Here is a 22,053-nt window from a genome sequence, read left to right as displayed (position 1 = left end):
TCTCTAGGGTATATTATGTAAATAATAATACCATTTGTAAATGGTGACAGTTTTGTCTCCTATTTTCTAAGTGTGTTTGTCTTGTTTTACTACCTTATTATATTGGCTAAGTCCTTCATAGTGAGTATTCTAGTATTACATAGTGAGTCATTCCCAAACTTAGTAGTTGAAAACAACAATTAATTATCCTCAGATCCTTACCGTTCTGTGGGCTGTCTTTAAGCTTAGCTTGGTTGTTTTCCCTTGGGGCCTTTCAAGTAGTTGTAATCAGATGGCAGCTGTGGCTGGAGTCATCTGAAGATTCAACTGGGTTGGGCATATGGATGCTTCTTCACTGACATGTTTGGTGCCTCAGCTGGGATGGCTAGAACAGTGGAGACTGGCCAGCCATCTCTATCTCCAAATACTTCTCTACATGGCCAGCTTCCTCACATATGGCATTCTCAGGGTAGTTGGATTTCTTACATGGAGCCTGGTTTGCCCCAGAGTGAGTGTTTAGAGAGAGGATGTAGAAGTTAAGGGCTGTCCCTAAAACTAGCACAGGGTCACTCCTGCCATATTCTATTTGTCGAAGCAGTCACAGAGCCTGCCCAGATTCAAGAAGTAGAGAAATAGATTCTGCCTCTTGGTGGGAAAATATTAAGTCCACACTGCAGAAGACCATCTAGGATGGGAGATACTATTGTGGTCATATATGGAAAATTCAGTTTGCCACAGAGGGCATCCTTGATATTCTGACATTTCACCATTCATTATGATATAAGTTGGAGTTTTCTGATAGATTCCTCTTATCAAACAAGAAAGTTTCTATGCCTAGTATAACTAAGGATTTTTCTCATGAACAAGTCTAGTGTTTCTCCTTTGTTCTATTAGTGCAGTGAATTACACAGACTTGATGTTAAATGATGTTAAACCATCTGTGTAATCCTGCGATAAATTTTACTTGCTTGTGATGTATTTATTAATACAGCACTGGCTTAGATTTGCTAATATTTTATATTTTACAGTTTTTTATAAGTGAGGCAGACATGTAGTTTTATTTTTGTGTGTGCTGTTCAGGTTCAAATCAACTCATAAGGGTTACACTAGCCTAAAATGAATTGAGAAGCTGTCTGTATTTTCTCATGATTTAAGACAATTTATGTAATTTAGATTTAGGTGGTAGCTCTCACCTATAAAACGCTCAGGGTCTGCAGTCCCTCTACCCCCACAAGGTATTACCCTTTGGTTACCTTTCTGATTTATTTGTGGTTATTAATCTACTCAGGTTTTTAATCTCTTGTTGAGAAAACTTGGTAATTAATAGTTTTCTAGAAAATCATTTACTTTTTCTGTTCTTTTTAGTTTATTGGCATAAAGTCATGTATAGTATTACTTTTAAGTTTTAAAACCTTGTCCATATCCTAGTTTGTACTCTTTCTTGTTTCTAATTCTGAAGTACTTTTTATGTACTTCCTCAAGTATGTTTATTGTACAATGAATGTATTTTAAATTAAACTTGCGTTAGCACACGGATAGTATTATGAAAAAATCTGAGAATGATTTATCCTACTCTTGTGCCAACTGTGGTTCTTCTTGCCTGAAGTGAGTTTTTGAAATGGAAATTCAAAGAGTTGATTATCGTTTTATAACTTTTGCTTCCTCAGTGCTGTTTGTTAGCTTTTTTTTTTGTGGTACGCGGGCCTCTCACTGTTGTGGCTTCCCCGTTGCGGAGCACGGGCTCCGGACGCGCAGGCTCAGCGGGCATGGCTCACGGGCCTAGCCGCTCTGCGGCATGTGGGATCTTCCCGGACCGGGACACGAACCCGTGTCCCCTGCATCGGCAGGCGGACTCTCAACCACTGTGCCACCAGGAAAGCCCTGTTTGTTAGCTTTTGAGGACACATCTTGGTTAGACCTGACACACTCATTATCACATGCTTTCACACCACCTACTGTCTCCTCAATTTCATAAGTAGCAGTAGTGTTCTGTCTTATTTGATGCCATTACCATGATACTGTGTATTCTTCTCAACTATGTGCATGGTCTAGACAGAGGAATGTAGAAGCAGGCTTTAGGGTAAACTTCTGGTCTTTTGGGAAACTGTCATATTTAGTAAACCCATCAACGAGTATTTGAGTGATTCCCATGTGTCCAAGATTGCTGTAGGTGTTATGAAGATACAAAAGATTTCTCAGGCATTCCAAATCCACAGCAGTTTGGCTCTGATCAACCTTCCCAGACTCAATGACATTCTACCATGTGCCCTTTGCTTTAGCACACTACCTACTTCCTATTTTGAACGTGCAAGTCACTCTGCTCCCTTAATGACTTTGAAAAGCTATTCCCAATACCCTAAATGACTGTTCTCCTGCATACAATTGTCAGAATCCTACCCTTCCTTCAAATTGAAGCTTAAATCCCTTCCCCTTAATAAGCTTTTCCCAAGAACAAGTTATCTCAGACTGATGTGTCCATTTTGAAAGGGTAAGTAGATTTGTAGATCCAGATAATAACTCTAGTAAGGTCTTTGGCAAGCTATGACTGAAAGCTTGGGGAGCACGATAAGAAGGATAAGCTAGATGATAGTAAAGATAGGAAGATTTATAACTGCTTAATAACTTACCAACCTAGAGGGAAATTTCTAATGGCATGGCATAGGGCTCTGTTTTTTTATCTAGTCTTGTTCAGCATGTTCATTCATTCAGTTATTTACTCACCATATGTTTATTGAGTACTGCATGTTGGAAACTGTGCAATATGCTGGGGATATAATGGCAAACAAGGGAGACATAGTTCTACCCTTTACGATATTACAGTCTAAGCATTAGAACAAAGGTGTAGAAACTTAAGCAAAGCTTAAAAACTTAGAAAGCTAATGAAATGCTAGTGTGGAGCTTCTAGAGATGGTGATTACTTTGTATAACAGAATCAGTATATAAGATGATCTCTGGGGACTGGAAAGGTAGAATATATATTCAGCCCATCTTTAATTTCAAGTTGGAATTTAACTGGGATAAATTAAGTTCCCAAACGAATTGTATAAGAAGAGGAAGGCTTGACATATGGACACAGCCTGAGTGAAAAAAAGACGTTGAACCTTTAGTCAGTAGTCAAGTCAGTGTTAATAATCAGTGGAATGTGACTCTCAGAAAAAAATCAGGCTCTGTTGACAGACATGTAGTATTTAGAATGAGAAGTAATAGATCTTCCCAGCAGACCCATCTGCATCGCTGTGTTCATTTATAAAAATCACTCTGTAAGAGGGATTTCAGCAATCAGAAATTTGTACTCTAATATTAATGTGATTTGCAAACTTTAAAAAAACTTTCTCAAGGCAGTTTTCCAGGAGTTTTTCTATGCCTGATACACTTACAAGAAAACGTGAGTAAATGTATCAGTCAACAAGTATTTCATAGTCTGAGGAAAACAGAATCAGAAGAAACCTTAAAATAGTCATCTGTTGTTTGTCATCTACTGTGCTTTCAAGGTCTAAGAGGAAGGGTGAGATAGGCCCCTCCCTACTCCTGAGGGATGGAAGGGAAGCTGTGTGTGTACTGAAGGTCTGTACCAGAACTGTGGGGAAGCTCAAGAGCACAAACACTAAGATATAGCTCTAGGTTTTCAAGGAGTATGGAATCTAGTGCTGGAGAGAGGCAGTGAACAGATGATCAGAACATGACGTGAACTCTAGACAGAGCCATCCTCCCAGGGTTATTGAGGAGGACCACACAACTCAGTTAAGGGGTAGCCTTATCAAATATTATCTATTTCTGGACTTCTACTTGAATTCTTCCTCTTCCAAAAAGGAATTTCTGGGTCGTTTTGTACTGGGAAGTACCCTAGTCTTTTCACACTGCAGCCCAAATAGTCTTAAATTTAAAACATATATTCGGTCAGGTCTCCCACTTTAAACTTTATCCCATTACCTTGGGAATAAAACTCCTTAGCCTGATATACTAAGTCTTCATAATCTGACCTCTGTCTACCTTTACATCCTCATCTCTTGCCATCCTCTCGCATATGAGAGGATGCTCCAACCTTGCTGGAGCCTTGTGCTCCTGTGCTCCAGCCTTGCTAAAGGCTTGCAGTTCTTGAAAATGTTGTGCAATATTTTTTCTCTGTTTTTTTATTTGCTTCTCCTTTTGTCTGAACTATCTTTCTTCTTTTTTACCTAGTTAATTCTACTCTTACTTTTAATATCAGCTTAGTTTTTACTTCTTCCTAGAAGACTTTACTTCCACTTGATACTACCCCTAAAATAGAAGTCTGTCCTTTATGCTCAGCTATTACCCTGTATGTACCTCTATCATAGTATTACACTATTATAATTTTTTACGCACCCATTTCTCCACAGTGTTTGTGCATTTATGAATATAAGATGTACATCTCTGGTTTCTGTATTTCCATTGCCTAACACAGGGCATGGGCTCACTGTGTTAAGGCATTTAGGCACTTAAGTGTTTGTTGCATGAATATGTAAATAAATTGTCTGTTTCTGGAGAGATAGACTGTCTCCCATGACTTTTCTCTCAACACCAGGCTCAGTATTAGCAACATGGAAAGTGCTTAGTGTGAAGATAGGATGAATGAATAAATTAAAACGTGTGTTGATTATTATCAGATAAAGGATTAGACTAAAGATTTATAAAGTACAGATATTATCTTGACTAATGTGATAATGTGCTCTGTAAATGAATAATGAAGAGATGATATTTGAGCTGGCCTTGAAAGCAAGGTAGTCAAGATTTGGATTGGAAGAGAGTATTAGTTTTCTATCGATGGATAATAAATTACCATAAATTTAGTGGCTTAAGACAATACTCATGTATTATTTTGTGGTTTCTTTAGGTCAGAAGTTTGGAGCACTGTGATGATTCATGACTATTGTGGTGTCTAGATTTATTTGACTAGAATTCTAAAATAATATATTGAAAATTGTATTTAGTGTGGAAAAAATTATAGGTCATAGCCTTTTCAGTCACCAGAAAAACCCTTTTATCATTGATGGAAGGTATTATAAACATGACTAGAAGTACATATATGTTAACTACCTTTATTTAATTTGTTTTTTAAAGTAATATTTTTTTTTTTTATTTATTTTTGGCTGGGTTGGGTCTTCGTTGCTATGCGCAGATTTTCTCTAGCTGCAGTGAGCGAGGGCTACTCTTCCTTGCGGTGCACGGGCTTCTCATTGTGGTGACTTCTCTTGTTGCGGAGCACGGGCTCTAGGTGCACGGGCTTCAGTAGTTGTGGCACGTGGGCTCAGTAGTTGTGGCTTGCGGGCTGTAGAGCGCAGGCTCAGTAGTTGTGGCACACGGGCTTAGTTACTCCACGGCATGTGGGATCTTCCCGGACCAGGGCTCAAACTCATGTTCCCTGCATTGGCAGGCGGATTCTTAACCACTGCGCCACCAAGAAAGTCCTGTTAACTACCTTTAGATGTATTACCTAATGAAAGGCATTGTATAGTTAATAAAACACTAGCTATTAACACTAGCTATTATTTAGAGCTTAGAGTAAAATATTTCATGTCTATCAATCAGAGATGAAGAAAGGTAAAGTGGTTAGGCCTAGCTATATTATACAACACTAGTCTTTTAAATTATAAGTTTGTAGATTGTGATATTTCTATAGTTGTCTCTAAGGGGATTTAATCGCAGACATGTATTAGAGACTTTGCAATGTAAAGAGAACTTGTTTACTATCTCTCTTAGCCTGTGAGAAGAGAAACCTGGAGTACTGGACTGTGTTGCTGGTAGGACAAAGTCTTTAGTTTTTATATTCTGTTTCCCAGTCTAGAAAGATTGTTGACATGTTGCAACAGGCATAGTGATGTAGGTGATATCGGACTATGGACACAGCTCTATAAGGCAGGCATTCTGGAGACCGGGCAGATAAGCTACAATTAGTACTGACCAAATGATGAACAGGGTTACCTGTGGTACTGAGTAGAGATTGGAATTGAGAAGAGCAAGAGTTGAAGCTTAGAAACCAGTTAGGAGGCTACTGGTTAGATAGAAGATGATGGTGGCAGTAGTTATAGAGAGAGGTGAAAAGATTTGAAACAGTTTTAATCAAGTCCTTGTTGCTAAATCTGTAGATACTGTCTAGGCCTCAGGTTACTTGATTTTATGACAGTGATTATTACTTCCTTGAGACATTCTGTTCCTTTGACTGCTGTAACACCACCTCTCCCAGCTGCCCTTCTACTTCTCTGGAATTCTGGGTCAGAATTTTTTGCAGCTTTTATTTCTTTATTTCTAATCCGTTAAAAATTGATTTTCCTCGGAATTCTGTTCTAGGCTCTGTTCTCTCTCATTCTCACAGTCTTCCAGAATGATGTCATTACTTTCATAGCATTAATAACCATCTGTGTGCTAATGATTGCCATATTTTTATCTCCGGCCAAGATCTGTCTCCTAAGCTCCAGATCCTTGTATTCAACCCATACTCAACACCTCCTCTCGGATGTTGCACAGGCGCCTCAAACTGAAAGCAGAACTTTCTTCTCAAACTGCTCATCCCTGTTCACCCTTTCAATAAATGACATCACCATTTTCCTGGTTCCCCAAGCCATACACCAGTGATCATTTTTTTCTTTTTCAGTACAATTCATACAACATAAAATTAAGAGAATGTAAATGTATATAGTCTGATGAGTTTTGACAGATATACACACCCACATTGTCATCATTCCATGAAGATATAGGATATTTTTCACTCTCCAGAAAGTTCCCTCATACTGCTTTGCCAGTCATTCTTACACCCTTGTCCCCACCCCTGGCTAAGTCAAGCACTTTTCTTATTGCCTCCTCATTTATTAGCTTTTCCTGTTCTTGAACTTCTTATAAATGGAACCATACGGTATACTCTTTTGTTCAGCATGCTTTTGAAATTTATCCATATTGTAGTATAGATCAGTAGTTTGTTCCTTTTTATTGCTGTGAGTGGTTTTTCTATGAATATACCACAATTTGCTTATGCATTATCTTGTTGATGGACATTTGAGTTGTTTACCCTGTGCTATAGAGTAGGTCCTCGTTTTTTTTTGTGTATAGAGTGTGTATCTGTTAATCCCAAATTCCAAATTTATCCCCTCCCCTTTAGTAACCGTAAGTGTGTTTTCTATGTCTTCAAGTCTGTTTCTGTTTTTGTAAATAAGTTCATTTGTATCTTTTTTTTTTAGATTCCACATATAAGTGGTATCATATGATATTTGTCTTTCTCTGTCTGATTTACTTCACTTAGTATGATAATCTCTGGGTCCATAGCATTATTCATTCTTTTTTACGGCTGAGAAATTTTCCATTGTATTTACGTACCACATCTTCTTAATTAAATTTAATTAATTAATTAATTTATTTTGGTTTGCATTGGGTCTTTGTTGCTGCACACGGGCTTTCTCTAGTTGTGGTGAGCGGGGGCTACTCTTCGTTGCAGTGTGCTGGCTTCTCACTGCAGTGGTTTCTCTTGTTGCGCAGCCCAGGCTTTAGGCGCATGGGCTTCAGTAGTTGTGGCTCGCGGGCCCTAGAGCGCAGGCTCAGTAGTTGTGGCACACGGGCTTAGTTGCTCTGTGGCATGTGGGATCTTCCCAGGCCAGGGATTGAATCCGTGTCCCCTGCATTGGCAGGCGAATTCTCAACCACTGCGCTACCAGGGAAGTCCCAAACACATCTTCTTAATCCATTCATCTGTCCTAGGTTGCTTCTATGTCTTGGCTATTGTAAGTAGTGCTTCTAAGAATACTGGGGTGCATGTATCTTTTCAAATTTGAATTTTCTCTGGGTATATGCCCAGGAGTGGGATTGGTGGAGCATATGGCAACTCTATTTTTAGTTTTTTAAGGAACCTCCATACCGTTCTCCATAGTGGCTGTACCAATTTACATTCCCACCAACAGTGTAGGAGGGTTACCTTTTCTCCACACCATCTCCAGGAGTTGTTTACACTTTTTGACTGTTATAAATAAAGTTGCTAAGAATATCTTTCCAAAAGACTTTTGTGAGGGGTTGGAGGAGGGGGATTTGGATGAAGGTGGTCAAAAGGTACAAACTTTCAGTTAGAAAGATAAATAAATACTAGGGGTGTGATGTACAATATGATTAATAAAATGAACACCACTGTATTATTATATATGGAAGTTGTTAAGAGAGTAAATCCTAAGAGTTCTCATTGCAAGGGAAAAATTTTTTTTCTTATTCTTTTATTTTGTATCTATATGAGATGATGGATGTTCACCAAACAGTGCTGTCTTCCAATTATATTTCAATAAAACTGGAAGAAAAAGAAGTCTCTTGTGGTCACATGCTTTCATTTCTCTTATACCTAAGAGTGGAGCTTCCTGCTCATATGATAGGTGTATATTTAATTCATTAGAAATTACCAGTTTCCAGAGTAGTTATACAATTTTAGAATCCCACCAACAGTGTTTGAAAGTTCCAATTGCTCTACTCCTTGACATCACTTGGTATTGTTTTGTAAATTCTAGCCATTAATAGTAGGTTTGTACTGGTGTATCATTTTGATTTTAATGTTTAATTCTTTGATGACTAATGATATTGAGCACCATTTTATGTGCTTATCGGCCATTCTTTTTTTTTTTTCTTTTTTTGGTATGCGAGCCTCTCACTGTTGCGGCCTCTCCCATTGCGGAGCACAGGCTCCGGACGCGCAGGCCAGCGGCCATGGCTCACGGGCCCAGCTGCTCCGCGGCACATGGGATCCTCCCAGACCAGGGCACGAATCCATGTCCCCTGCATCCGCAGGCAGACTCTCAACCACTGCGCCACCAGGGAAGCCCTGTCGGCCATTCTTGTATCTTCTTTTGTGAAGTGTTTGTTCAGATATTTTGCCCTTTTTTACTTATTGGGTTGTTTGGTTTTTATTGTTAAGTTGTAGGAATTCTTTGTACACATTAGAAATACAAGTCCTTTGTCAGATATATATATATAAATATTTTGTCTCACTCTCTGACTAGATTTTTCATTCTCTCAAGAATGTCTTTTGATGAGAGTTTTAAATTTTGATAAAGTATGCTATATCAGGTTTTTATTTTATGGATATTACTTTTTGTGTCCTATTTAGGAAATCTTTGCCTAACCCCAAGGTCATGAATATACTTTCCTACATTGTTATTTTAGAGGCTTAATAGTTTTAGCATTTACATTTAAGTCTTTGATCATTTCAAATTAATTTTTATGTATGATGTGAGATAGAGTTTAAGGTGCATTTTTTTCCCATACTGATATCCAGTTTATTTTAGTGTCGTTTGTTGACAAAGCTTTTCTTTCCCTAATCACAATATAAATTGATTGAATAGGTCTATGTCTATATCCTGATTTCTCTTTCATCAATCTATTTGTTTAGCCTTATGCAACTACTCCTGCTTTACAAACTAGCTTTATGATGAGTCATAAAATCTGGTAGTGTAAGCCTCCTAGCTTTGTTCTTTAACATTTTCTTGGCTGTTCTAGGACTTTTATATTTCCATATCAATTTTCGAGTCAGCTTGTCAATTAAAAAAAAAAGACTGCTAGGCTTTTGATTGGGATTAATTGACTCTAGATAAATTTAGGGGGAGACTTGACTTCTTAACCTCCAATCCATGAAATAGTACACGACTCCATTTGTTTAGGTTGTTTTTAAATTTCTCTCAGCAGTGTTTTCTAGTTTTCAGTGTACAGGTCTTTCACATCTTTCACATCTAGTTATTTGATGATACTATATAAAAATACCAATTGATTTTTGTGAATTAACCTGGAATCTTGCAATGTTGCTAAGTTTATTATTAGTTTGATTATAGGTTAAAACATTTTTTTCTATGTACACAATCATATAGCATCTGTGAGTAGACATTTTTGCTTCTTCCTTTCCTGTACTTATGATTTTTTAAAATTGCCTTATTACAATGGCTTGGATCTTGAGTACAGTGTTGAATAGAGTAGTGAAAGTAGACATCTTTTCTTATTCCTGATCTTAAGTATTACCTGCAGAGTTTTAGTATAAACCCTTTATCAGATTGAGGAACCTCTCCTTTTTCCTTAGCTTGTTGAGAGATTTTTGTTTTAAATCATTAACAGGTATTGAATTTTATCAAATGCTTTTTTGGGGCATCTTTTGAGATAGTATGTTTTTTCTCTTTCATTCTGTCACAACTGATTTTCAAATGTTAAATCAACCTTGTACTCCTCAGGTAAATCCACTTCATCAAGATGTGTTATCTTTTTCATATATTGCTAGATTTGATTTGCTAATTTTATTAATGATTTTTGTATTGTCTGTAATTTGCTTTTCTTGTGATGTTTTGGTATCAAGGTTATTCTGGCCTCTTAAAACAAATTGAAAAGTGTTCCTTCTTCTTTGAAAGGTTTTTGTTAAGACTAGTATTTCACCAGTGAAGCAATCTGAATGTAGTTTTTTATGTGAGAAGGTTTTTAATTATAAATTTAGCTTCTCTAACTGATAACAACTATTCGGATTTTCTATTTCATTTGTTTGGTTTGGAAACTTGTGGTTTTTAAGCAACTTAACTATTTCATCTAAGTTGTTAAATTTATTGACATATTGTTCATAATTTCCCTTAATTCCCTTTAAATGTCCATAGGATCTGTGGTGATGTCTTCTCTTGCGTTCTTGATGTTGGTAATTTTCAGGCATCATTTTTTATATCTCCTCTCTAACTTTTCACATCTACATCATCCTTTCTGTTCCTATTTTAATTTAAGACAATGCCTAAACTTTTGCTAGGACTGTTAAAATAACCTTATACTAGCCTTCCTGTTTACAGTCTTGTTTCTCTGTATCCCAGTCACCTAATTACAGGAAGAAAGTGCAAATGTCATTAAATCTTTCTTGGCTTAAAACTTTTTAGTGGTTTCCTAATACCTTCAGAATAAAAATCTAAGCTCCTTCATATGGAATACAAACTCATTAATGATAAGGTATCTATTTCTCTCAATAGAATCCTATTTTTTCCTATATATTCTTTTCCCTTTTAATCTCTCCCTGCAAGCCATAGGGAGCTATACTTCACTGACTTTCTAGGTGCTCTAATTTGTCATTCATCATCTTAAAATTGAATGCAGCATTCAGATGTGATACGATCAATACTAAGTAGGCAAAAATGGTTTCCTCACTTCTCCTTTACTGAGATTATTATTAATATCTGATAGGTATGGTCTCAATATTCATTTGACATAATACTTTTTGTTCAGTGTATCTTTACATTCACAGCAATATCTAGCTGCAAAGCATTATTTTTAACCCACTTTCAGTTTTACTGTTATCTCAAAGCACATTGATCCAATATGCATGAATTTGCTATAACCAGAATACCTATCAGATAGCTAGTTGATCCTCCCCACACCAGTGATGATGAGTTTTATTTCAACTTGAGGATGTTAGTGTTGGTTTTGACTAATCACCCAGATGACTGGATGATTTATGTTTCTTTATAGTACCATTTCATAGTTTGCAAAATCAAGAAACATTCCTCTGAAACTGGCTAGCTGGTTTGGAGGTAAGGCAGTTGTTTCTTTTCTTGTCAGTCCTTCACTTCTTCACCCCCAGGGGAATTAGGATGTCCCATGTTATGTTTAAAAGCCTAAACACTTCAAATTTTATTCTCCTGTTGAGCTTGAAACGGGGACGTTATTAGCTCTGTCTTGATGTAGCAGGGGCTCTGAAAGTCTATTTGGATAACACTGAAGATTGGAGGAAATGTGACTCTGTCTGTGTGTTTTAAGCCCCTAAGGTAAGATCAGAAAGCGTCTGGGGCAGTGAGAGCCAAATAGTTGAAGTCATACATTAATTATGGTCATGAATCATTTTTATTTTTAGAGTCTTTACCATTTGACAAGGTTGTTTGCATAGTACTCTAGTGAGTTTTAGGCAGCATTTTCCCTCCTTTCAAAGTAACAGGCTATTTTGTTGATTTCTACTTTGGGTTGATAATGCCTATCAAATTAGAATTCTGATAACATTTTTAGTAGAAATTGCTTGTTTCTTGCCAGAGTGAACGGTCTTTAATTTATGTGATTTTTGTTTCGAATATATTTTGAAATTATAGATATAGAAAACTAGTACGTTAGTCTTTTAGCCTTTCACTGATATCAGTAAAAATCTTGGGACTGTACTTTTATATGCAGGCATTAGTCGACCTTCAGTCAGCAGTATATTTTGAGTGCCTTTGTGCCACATTCTCTGCTAAGTACTGGGAATGTAAATGAAAAAAATGAGTGTTTTTTTTCTTTTTTCCCAGAAATCTAGTAAAGAAATAGACAAGGAAATAGGCAGTTGCTGTGAAATGTGGTTCTGTAATCTTTGTTAGTGTTGTTGTATACATGATGCTGTGGATCTCCATAGGAAGAAGTGCCTCTACCTGTCTGGAACAGTCGGGAAGGCCTTTGAAGAAGAAGGTATGCTTGAGCTGCCTGTTAGTGGGTTTGGGGGTATACTTATCTGTTAAGAGAGAGTGAAGCTTGTAGTCAGATAGAACAGCTCACTGAAAGGTACAGAAGGAAGAAATGGCATGACGTGTTTGGGGAGAGTTGTTAGTAGTTCAGCATTGCTGGAATTGCGCGTGCAAAGTAAGCATATCAGAAACGAGGTGGGGACCTCATCACAAAGGTCCTCTCCTTGCTTTTAAATTTCTTTAGCATCACCTTTGTAGGCGAGTATTGCCATCAAGAGAGTGTGTACGAATTCACACCCAGAGCAGGAGGCAATAGGATGGAGGATAATCTCCTCTATTGGATTCCTTTGGAGTCCTGAGGAAGTTGCAGAAGAACTGCTCTCATGAGTAATCTCATAAGATTTGCTCCTTTTTAGATGACCTAAGAAATCCTCAGTAACTATCAGGCAACTTCTGAAAGTGCAGAATATGTCATGAATATTTTTAGTGCAAGGTGCCGTAATAATAATGTTGGCAGAGGTGTTGATGCCATCAACTCGCTGATAAAATTAACTTCCTCATATATAGGATAACTTTCAGTTTAGGACAGTTGACCAGTTTTAAAAATCGGAAGTAAAATTTACATACCGTGCAATACTTAGATTTCAAGTTTAAATTCTGTGTATCCTCCTGTGTGCCTCACCCCAATCAAGACATGGAACATTTCCATCACCTCAGGTAGTTCCTTAGTTCGCCTTGCTCTCTACCAGTCAGTCCTGCCTCACCCAGGCAGCTAGCCACTCTTGATTTCTGTCACCATACATTGCTTTTACCTGTTCTTGAACTTTGTTTAAATGGAATCATACAGTATGTACTTTTTCGTTCCTGGCTTTTTTCACTCAGCATAATGTTTTTTTGAGATTCATTCATATTGTTGTGTATATCAGTGTTGTGTTCCTTTTTATTGCCGAGTAGAATTTCGCTGTATGAATATACCACAATTTGCTTATTAATTCTCCTGTTTGATGGACGTTTGGATTGTTTTCTATGAACGTTCTTATACATATCTTCTTGTGGACGTGTTTTTGTATTTCTTGAGTAAATGGTAAGGAGTAGAAATACTGGGTCATAGGTTAGATGTATGTATAACTTTACAAGAAACAGTTTTCCAAAGTGATGATACTGTTTTATACTTTTATCACCGATGCGTGCAAGTTTCAGTTGCTGCACATCCTTGCTAGCATCAGGTGTTGTCATTTTAATTTTAGTTATTCTAACAAGTGTGAAATGCTATCTCATTACTATTTTAATTTTCATTACCATGATGACTAAGATTTTGAGCACCTTTTCCTATGCTTATTGACCTTTCTTATATCTTCTTTTGTGAAGTGTTTCACTCTTCTGCCCATTTTTAATTGGGTTGTCTCTTTGTTCCTGGTTTGTATGAGTTCTTTATATACTCCAGGCACAGTACTTTGTCGAATTAATGTTTTACAAATATTTTCTCCCAGTCCATGGACTGCTTTTATATTTTCTTAACAACATCTTTAGATGAAAAGACATTTTTTATTTCGGCAGTGACTAATTTATCCATTTTTAATTTTAAGGTTAGTGCTTTTTGTGTCTTCTCTAAGAAATATTTGCCTACCCCAAGGTTGCAAGAGATTCTGTGTTTTCCTCTACAGATTTATGACTCTAGCTTTTATGTTTACTATGATCTCCTTGAATTAATTTTTTTTCTGCTGTGAGGTAGGGAATGAGATTCATTCCCTATCTCACAGCAACTGTGTTTACCCACTGTTCCAGCACCATTTGTTTAAAAAACTTTCCTTTTTCCATTAATTTGCCTAGGTTCCTTTGTCCAAAATCAGTTGGCCATATATATGTAGGTCTGTTTCTATACTCTTTATTCTGTTCCATTGATCTGCTTTTTGCTCCTTATGCCAGTACCAGATTGTTTTGATTACGTAGCTTTATAAAAAAGGAAGTCTTGAAATCTGGCAGATTTAAAGATTGGTTTATCTCTTCTAGATTCTTTGTTTTTCTATATAATTTATAGTATCAACTTCTTAATTTCTACAAAAAGAAGCACACATACACACAAAAACAAAGCCTGTTGGGATTGGGATTGTGACTGTGAAATTATTGACCCATATATAGAAGTATAACTGTTTGTTGACCTTGTATCCTGTGACATTATTAGTTCTAGTAGTTGTTTTGTGGATTCCTAATGATTTTCTACATGAAAATCATGTTACCTGTGAATAAAGACAATTTGACCATTTTTAGTATGTACATGTATACAAAATATATAAGCTATACTTGAAGACAAAGAGACAAAGAAAAACACAAACCCATAATTAAAGCAAAAAAGAAAACTGGTTAATTTTTTCAATGCTCCTTGTTTCAAAGGGGCTGCTGCTTTAATTCAGTCTTCTTAACTTGGGATTATTGTTAATTTTTTTTTTTCTTTGTGGTTACCCAACAAGTAATAGCCTTCATACCAGTGGGTTTTTTTGGTGACTTTAGTAATGTAGCTAATTTCTCTGGGCCTCAGTTTCCCACCTGTAAAATGATAGGGTTCAATCAGATTATTTTCTAAGGTCTCTTTCAGATTCCTGTGAGTTCTTCATTTTAGCTCTCAATACATCACAGACAGTCAGATGGGTATAGAAAGGGTGTTTTTAGAACATATCATGACTCTTGTTATTTCCTTGTTGTAAATATGCTAGAGAATTGTGAAATCATCAGTTGAGTTCATTATTAATTCTCTTTATCCTGGAAACTTTGTCCTCATTTTGTTCCATTTATGCCTGTGGCTCTGTGTTGAGTTTATAGTTAACTCACTTAAATTTTTCTACAACTTTTATTTCTAGGCTTCATAGAGCCCAGTGTGCAATTAAACAGACTCAGGTAACTGTTCAGAAAATTGGAAAGGAAATTGAAGAAAAACTAAGACTCACATCTACAAGCAATGAGCTGGTAGGTTTTTATATATTAACCTATTTAAATTCCTTGATTTCTAAATGTGATCACCGTATTCTTCTTGTATTTATTTCCCTCTTTTTTCCCCCAAAAAACTTCAGGTAGTTTTTTCTTTCTTTTTATTTTTTCCTCTTAACGTTTCACTGAGACTTCTGTTGGCATTTAAATGTTATAAATAAACTTTCCCATCTGCTAATAGTGTAACATACAAAGTGCCTGCCTTTTTATGCTAGTTGAAACTTTAGATTACATACAATTACTTAGAAGATAATCAAAAGCTATTTTATTAATATCTTATAAATGTGAACTCTAGACATAAACTGTATAGTGAATGAAAAATAGCTGCCAGAAGAAAAAAAATAATAAACTGTAGATACTGATCTGCTTTTAAAAGATGAATTTAAAATTATTTGGATTGAATTTAATAGGTTAGTTTATGGACACTGTTCTCTTTGGGGAAAGATTCTTTTAATGAGGTATTTCCAAAGAAATAGAAATTCCAATCCAAATGGACAGATTTAAGATATTAGTATAATTTGGGGGTTGCTTTATACTCTTCCTAGTGGGGAAAAATATATTAATTTTGGAACGAAGATTCTGTCTTTTTAAGCAGAATAGTGGGTATAACTAATAAATGGAACTTTTCTCAAAATGAAGTCACAGTGCTAATGATAGCTTTTGATGAAATTTGTGCTATAGATAATGATACTTAAAACTCAAATCCTCAAATTAAGTCTGAAGTGAAATAAGTATTTGTTTGCACAAACTCGATACCATAGATAGGCAGTATTTTCTAGCTGTCTGTTCACAGCACTGTCAACTTGGCAGAAGGTCTTTATGTCCCCAATCAAAAGTTCCATTATCTGTAAGATTTGTCTGAGATAATAATTCAGTGGATGAACTATAGAAAGCAACATCGCAATTAACCTATACAGACTTCTCTCTTGTGGAATTTGAAATTAATGGATGATAAAGTATTTAATCTATATAAAACTGCTGACTTTGACCTATAAATGGCAGTGTCATATAGTTCAGTCTAATATGTAAAATGGCTAGTGCTGTACCTGGCACATAGCAGGCATACAAAATATGGTAGCTGCAATAACTATGGTAGTGACACTTTTTATTCATACGACTTTTCACACCTATGGAAAATCTTCCACTTTGGAGAAGCTATTAAACCACCTCATTTTGTAACTTAGGTCCAGTAAAGGACCAAGCTCCAGGCCACAGATATATTGGAGGAGGAGAAAAAATAGCTAATTTTAATCCTTTCTGTAGTGTACAAAAATACCACATTTTTAGAGCCTTTGGGGAGAAACTGCTAGGTTTTTTCTTATTTTCCTCTCTCAAGGCAGGACTGGGAAATTACTTATTTCATTAAGTGACAGCATATGTTTTGTCTCAGTATGGAAAAATGTATGTTTAATCCTATTTTTCTAAAATATAAGTGGTGACACGCAGAGCAAGGTGATAGAATGTATGAGTTTAAAGAGGTCAGGTTCAGAGGTTCACTGTGTGTTTTTATGCGGCCTAGTCAACATATAAGAAAATCACTGGATTTTTGAACTGAAAGGGAACCTAGAAATCTAGTTCCCTTATAACCTCACTTAAAACCACACTCCCTTCAGTACCTTCTGTCCCCTTCCCTGTTTTGTTTTTCTCCATAGTGTTTATTACCCTTTAACATGCTATACACTTCACATATGTATTTTATTTGTCTCTCTCTAAACTCTGTGAGGAGAGGGATTTTTGTCTATCTTTTTTTTCCTCACGGCTGTATTTCCCAGTGTCTAGAAAAGTGTTTGACACACAGTAGGAGCTCAATAAATATTTGATGAATTTAAGGATGAATCTAGTGTAATCTCTTTTTAAAATAACAGGAAAATGAGACCTAAAGAAAGTAAGCAACTTTCCCATGATCATTGACAAATAGAGACAGAAATTTTGGTTTCCTTGTCTCCTTTCAGAGGGTAATACCAGGTACTTGTTTGTTACCTACTGTAAGGTTTACCTGTAGGAAATTAGAAGCCCTTACTATTATATTTTTTTCTTCATTCCCTTTCCAAATTGGCCCAAGGTCATTATACTTCAACCCAAGCATTTTCAATATATAAGAATTAATTTTAGTCTAAGTATAAATACAGTCAGAAGGCATATTTGATGTGTAAAGAAATCAGATTACCTTCTAAGATCACATGTAATTAACTGTTTAGAAGAAATTGGGTTCATACTTGATGACTTTCGAAACTTTGACATCTTCTCGTCAATGTCCAACATAATTTTTTGGCATTATGTTTTTTAGGAAATTTCTGCTGTTGTCATTTTGAATTTTTGCTTAAATGTTTTGGATTTTGTCAAATTGCCTTTCCTTGTATCTGTTGAGATAATTTTATGTTTTTCTCTTGTATTATGATAGTGAAGTACATTGATTGATTTTTGAATGTTCATCCAACTTAGGATTGCTAGGGAAAGCCCCTCTTGTTCATGATGAATTATTCTTTTTATGTATATTTCTAAATTCAATGTGCTAAAATTTTGTAAAGGATTTTTGCATCTATATTAAGGTGGAATATTGATCTGAAGTTTTGTTTTCTTGCCAGCTCGTTGTTTGGTTTTGTTGGGGTAATGTTGGTCACAACTAGTGAATTGGGAAGTGTTTCCTCTATTTTCTGGAAGAGTAAGTGTAGAATTGGAATTATTTCTTAAAGGTTGGTAGAATTTACCGGTGAAGCCATCTGGGCCTTTGTGGGTCCAGATGTGGAGTCGTCTTTGTGGGCTTTGAGTTAGGAATTCAGTTCTTTAATAGTTGAGGTGTTACTGAAGTTAGGTGCTTCTTGAGTAGGCTTTGGTTGCTTGTGTCTTTCAGGGATTTGTGCATTTCATTTAAGAGGTCGGTCTTTTTAATTTTAGCTATTGGGTATATAGTGCTTTCTTAGTTTGGTTTATAATTGTATTTCTATTATGATAATTTTTCATATCTTTACTGGTTATCTTTTAAGAGGTGTCATTTTAAATATTTTTGCCCATTAGGAAAAGAAAAACTCTATTTAGATTTACAGAAAACTTGTAAAGGTTGTTCAGAAAGGTTCCATACACCTTTCATCCAGTTTCTTTTAATGTTAACTTCTTGTATAGCCATGTTACATTTGACATGGTACATACAACTTGGTATATCATCAAACCAGGGAATTAACATTGATACATTACTATTAACTGTGGATTTTATTCAGGTTTCACCAGTGTTTCCACTATGTCATTTTTATTTTACAACAGTTTTAGATTTATAGAATTATTACAAAGATAGTACAGAGAGTTACCCTGTAAACCCCACATCCAGTTTCTCCCATTATTAACATCTTACCTTAGTATGGTACATTTGTCATAATTATTGAACCTGTATTGATAAGTCATCATTAACTAAAGTCCATGCTTTATTCAGATTTCCTTAATTTTTATCTAATGTCCCTTTTCTGTTCCAGGATCTCATCCAGGAAACCATACTGCTTTTAGTAGCTAATGCTTCCTTAGACTTTTCTTGGTTGTGAAAATTCCTCAGACTTTGATTTTTTTGATGACTTTGACAGTTTTAAGGATTACTGGGTCAGCTGTTTTATATAATATCCCTTGATTGGGGTTTGTCTGATGTTTTGTTGTGATTAGACTGGATTCTCATGTCTTTTTTTCTTCCAGTATCCAGTCTAGAACACCACACTGGTTTTAGTCGTCATGACTTCCTAGGCTTCTCTGATCTTTGACAGTTTTTCATTCTTTCCTATTTTTAAGTCACCATGACTAATCACTGTTGATAGTAACCTTGATCACTAGGTTAAGGTGATGTCTCCCAGGTTTATGCACTCTAGAGTTCCCTTTCCCTGCTCAATTTTTTGAAAGCCAGATTCTAAGCCCAGCCTCCACTCCAGAGGAGGGGACTGAAGCTCCACCTCCTGGAAGGGAGACTACCTACACACATTATTTGGGTACTTTGTGAGGAAGATTTGTCCCTTCTTCCCTCCACGCATTTTTTTATTCAGTCGTTTAATTATCAGTATGGATTTGTATCTATTGATTTTATACTTTAGGTTACAATCTGATACGATGTTCTTTATTTCCTTGCTTCAACTGTGGCATTGAGAGCTCTCTCAGGATGGGTTCTGTGTCCTTTTGACATGCCCTCATCTCCTTTTTGTTCGTTTGTTTTTTAAAGCAAGTTCTTAATTTCTGGCACTATGTGATCTGGACTCATCAGGTATTTTCCCTGTCTCAGCCCTAGAATCAGCCATTTCTCCTAGGAATCCTGTTCCTTTCATTGAACAATGGAATTTAGAAACAAGATCTGGGCACTAGGTGTGCTTGTTGCTTCTGAGTTGTAAGTGCTTCTAAGCCCTCTCAGTGGACAGAGCTGGTATATACAGGTATCCGTCTCGCTATGTATTAAACTTAACATACATTTATTTATCTATTTTTTGCTGCATTTGCTCTTCGTTGCTGTGCGTGGGCTTGCTCTGGTTGCGGTGAGCGAGGGCTACTCTTCGTAGTGGTGCATGGGCTTCTCATTGCGGTGGCTTCTCTTGTTTCGGAGCCCCGGCTCTAGGTGCGCGGGCTCAGTAGTTGTGGCTCGTGGGCTCTAGAGTGCAGGCTCAGTAGTTGTGGCACACGGGCTTAGCTGCTCCACGGCATGTGGGATCTTCCCGGACCAGGGCTCGAACCTGTGTCCCCTGCATTGACAGGCGGATTCTTAACCACTGCGCCACCAGGGAAGTCCCTTCCCTCATTTTTAAATGGGACTTTTGTCTTCTCATGCTGTGGTTAAAGACTGAGTGGGCATGCATGTGTGTGTGTGTGTGTGCGCGCATGCATTTCTGGATACAAATCCTTTTTCTGATATGTGTGTTGGCAGTATTTTCTTCCAGTCTGTGTCTTGCCTTTTTGTGTTCTTAGTGATGCTTTCTAAAGAGCAAAAGTTTCAAAGTTTGTTGAAATCCAATGTATTTTTTTAATTTATTTTATGGTTAGGGCTTTTTGTGTTCTTTCTAAGAAATCTATGCCTAACCCAAAGTCACGTAAGTTTTCTTCTGTGTTTTGTTTTAGAAATTTTATAGTTTTGGGCTTTACATTTAGATCTATGATCCATCTCAAGTTTTTTATAAGTGAAGTAACAAACTCCCTTATTATTATAGCTTTGCTGTCTTAAAACCAGATGGGGTAAGTTCTCCAGCTTTGTTCTTTTAAAAAATTCCTGTGGGTTTCTAGGTTCTTTGTATTTACAAGTGAATTTGAGAATGAATTTATCAGTTTCTACCAAAAAAAAGTCTGCTGGAATTTTGATTAGGATTTATAGATCAATTTGTGGAGAATTGCAGTCTTAACCATATCAAGTTCTCCAATCCATGAACATGGCATATGTCTCTCTTTTTTTCTAATAAATTTATTTGTATTTATTTATTTTTGGCCGCGTTGGGTCTTTGTTGCTGCACATGGGCTTTCTCTAGCTGTGGAGAGCGGGGGCCACTCTTCATTGCGGTGCGTGGGCTTCTCCCGTTGGGGAGCATGGACTCTAGGTGTGTGGGCTCAGTAGTTGTGGCACGTGGGCTCAGTAGTTGTGGCTCGCGGTCTCTAGAGCATGGGCTCAGTAGTTGTGGCTCACGGACTTAGCTGCTCCGCAACATGTGGGATCCTCCCGGACCAGGGCTCGAACCCATGCCCCCTGCATTGGCAGGCAGATTCTTAACCACTGCACGACCAGGGAAGTCCCGGCATATGTCTCTTTTATTTTGATTTTTTCCTTAATTATCTCACTAATATCTTATAGCTTTCACTGTAGAGGTTCTGGGCATCTTTTATTAGTGTTATTCCTAAGTATTTTATGGGAGGCTTTTTTGTTTGTTTTGGGCATTATTGCAAATGGGATTGTTTTTGAAATTTTGTTTCTCATTTGTTTCCTGCAAGTATATAAGAATACAATTCATTTTAATTTAGTAATCTTGCATCTTGCGATCTTGTTATATTAACTTTTAAATTCTAGTAGTTATTTTGTAGATTTCTTGGGATTTTCTATATAAACAATCGTACCTGCAAACTTGGAATGCTTTGTGTGCTTTAATTTTTCTGCCTTATTTCAGTAGCTAGGGCATACAGTACAGTGTTGAATGAAAGTGATAAACATGGAAATCCTTTACTTGTTCCTGATCATAAGGGGAAATCATTCATCCTTTCTCCATTAAATATAATGTTAGCAATGCCTTTTATTGGCTTTAGGAAGTTGCCTCTTATTCCTAGTTTCTGAATTTTATTGTGAATGGATTTTGTCAAATGCTTTTTCTACATTTATTGAAATAAATGATCATGGCATTTTCTTCTTGATTCTGTTACTACGGTGAACTACATTGATTTAATTTCAGGTGTTTAACTAACATTGCATTTCTGGAATAAACTAATGGCTACAATATAGAGTACAATCTTTTTTATACCTTGTTAGATATGATCTGGTAATAATTTAAGAGTTTTTGTGCCTATATTTATTAGGGATATTGGGAAGCAGTGTTTTAAATTACTTTGTTAGATTGGTATTAGGATTATGGTAGACTGGTAAAATTAGTTGGGCAGTGTTCCTTTTGCCTACTCCACCTTGACTAGAAGCGGAAGCCTCCTGGCTTTTTAACATTTTCGAATAGTCTGCCGAGATTTCATGTCT

General features: G+C 36.5%; 1 protein-coding gene across 1 annotated transcript in view; it reads left to right on the top strand.

Moving 5' to 3' along the window:
- The window catches only part of UVRAG (UV radiation resistance associated), a 324,547-nt gene that overhangs the window by 123,076 nt on the left and 179,418 nt on the right, over nt 1-22,053 (top strand). Inside the window, exon 7 of the mRNA XM_065881900.1 lies at nt 15,251-15,356. Coding sequence (XP_065737972.1) covers nt 15,251-15,356 — 106 coding nt within the window. The remainder of the gene's footprint in view (nt 1-15,250; nt 15,357-22,053) is intronic.

Source organism: Phocoena phocoena, chromosome 8 (assembly GCF_963924675.1).
Source record: "Phocoena phocoena chromosome 8, mPhoPho1.1, whole genome shotgun sequence".
Classification (NCBI taxonomy): Eukaryota; Metazoa; Chordata; class Mammalia; order Artiodactyla; family Phocoenidae; genus Phocoena; species Phocoena phocoena.
Note: the sequence above shows the minus strand (reverse complement) of the source record. Positions and strands in the feature narration are given on the sequence as shown.